We start from the raw sequence: 1,533 nt of genomic DNA on the forward strand, positions 1-1,533 counted from the left end.
TATAATTACATGTGATAGGCGCTAGACTGTGAAAAAATGTTTTACCAAGAACTCCTGTGGACCCATATTTTTCTCTTTCTTTTACAGTATTATTCCCAACAGCTACTTTTAAGTGCTTTTTGCCCTAGGGAACATATTAATTTCTCAGCCAGAACCGTGCAGACATAGCACCTGACACAGAGACTTCATTTTAGCAGAGGCACGCAGATGCAAAATCATCACCCTGCGTGTGTCCTCTAGCATAAAGCCTCACAGGGCTTCGTGGTGGAGGCAGACACGGATGCTCACACCACAGCTTCTAGTCCTTCCCTAACATGAGACCAGAGCAGTCTGATCCTTATGAACTTGGAAGATAGATGCTCTGTTATTACCACTATTAAATTAGTACTTTTTCTACAAGACAAAGATTCTAAAGAGAAACAAACCCATGTGAACAGAACAGTCTCTCCTTGGACCACTAATACTCTAAACATAATGTATTTTAATTTTAAAAAGCCGAATTTATTAAGTTTCTCTTTCTTACACTGTTATCTTCTAATAAAACACAAAGTGCTTACTNTATATTTAAACACATACTATTTGTGTCTGATATTTTAAAACATATCTTAAAGAGCTGTCTGAAAGAGGGAGTCCTTGCAATAGAGAAGGCCTGGATTTCACATTTAAAATGTAACCTTGTTCTTTTCTCTATTTGTGTTACTACTCTCAAAATTAATTCTAAGTCAATTCTAAAGGATGAACTGATATATTTTTCTAAAATCTAGGTTTGGTTGAAACTAAAAGCCCTTAGAAAGAGAAAGGAGTTAACCTGAAATTCTCTCTCTTATACGGAATACTTCAAACAGTGTTACCTTGACACAAGCAGGCACCTCTGCAAGAGAGTGAACTCTGGATCAAGCAAGAGTTTCTTTATGTCACTGCAGAAAGGAATCCAGGTAAAGGCAAGACAAAATTTTGAATCAAACAATAAAGCAAGGAGATAAGGCAATATACTCGTGAAATCAAAAGTTCCAGTCAAAGGATATGTTTAAAACTAACAAGAGAAAAGTTACTTTGCAATGACCCTGAAATTACAAAAGCTTAAGGAGGCTTAGAGGTATCTAGGCTTGGAGAAGTAGTGTCCATCAACCAGCACAGGGGCTGAGGGGTTCCGATTCTGGTTTACAGGCTTGCAACAGATCAGCTCATATTTTTGAAAATATGAACAGTTGCCTAACTATAGGGTCAAGAATGTTATTGCTGATAAAATCATTTTGCTAATTCTCAGGAACTGTATATCCTTTAGAGAAGATGGCATTCAGAATTTATTTCAAAACTATTCCAAAAATAAAATATTTAAGAAAGGCTTGTGTATTTATAAATTGATGTTTCTGAAATAGCCAAATATAGAATACTCATAAATTAGGAAAAGATATTCTTTAAATCTATAGTTTCCCATTTAAACATAAATGTTGATCTCTGGATAGAGAAAACAATAATTATTTTGAATTTGCCATCAATGAAACATTTTTTTATGCTTAATTTGTTAAATAT

The 1,533-nt window shown here is 34.6% G+C and overlaps 1 protein-coding gene across 1 annotated transcript in view; it reads right to left on the reverse strand.

The window, feature by feature from the left end:
- Positions 1–1,533, reverse strand: part of WDR11 (WD repeat domain 11) — a 63,260-nt gene that overhangs the window by 7,250 nt on the left and 54,477 nt on the right. Inside the window, exons 22-23 of the mRNA XM_008590060.1 lie at positions 852–917; positions 372–393 (exon numbers count right to left, since the gene is read on the reverse strand). Of these exons, the coding sequence (XP_008588282.1) occupies positions 372–393; positions 852–917 (88 nt within the window). The remainder of the gene's footprint in view (positions 1–371; positions 394–851; positions 918–1,533) is intronic.

Source organism: Galeopterus variegatus, unplaced genomic scaffold, assembly GCF_000696425.1.
Source record: "Galeopterus variegatus unplaced genomic scaffold, G_variegatus-3.0.2 Scaffold5828, whole genome shotgun sequence".
Classification (NCBI taxonomy): domain Eukaryota; kingdom Metazoa; phylum Chordata; class Mammalia; order Dermoptera; family Cynocephalidae; genus Galeopterus; species Galeopterus variegatus.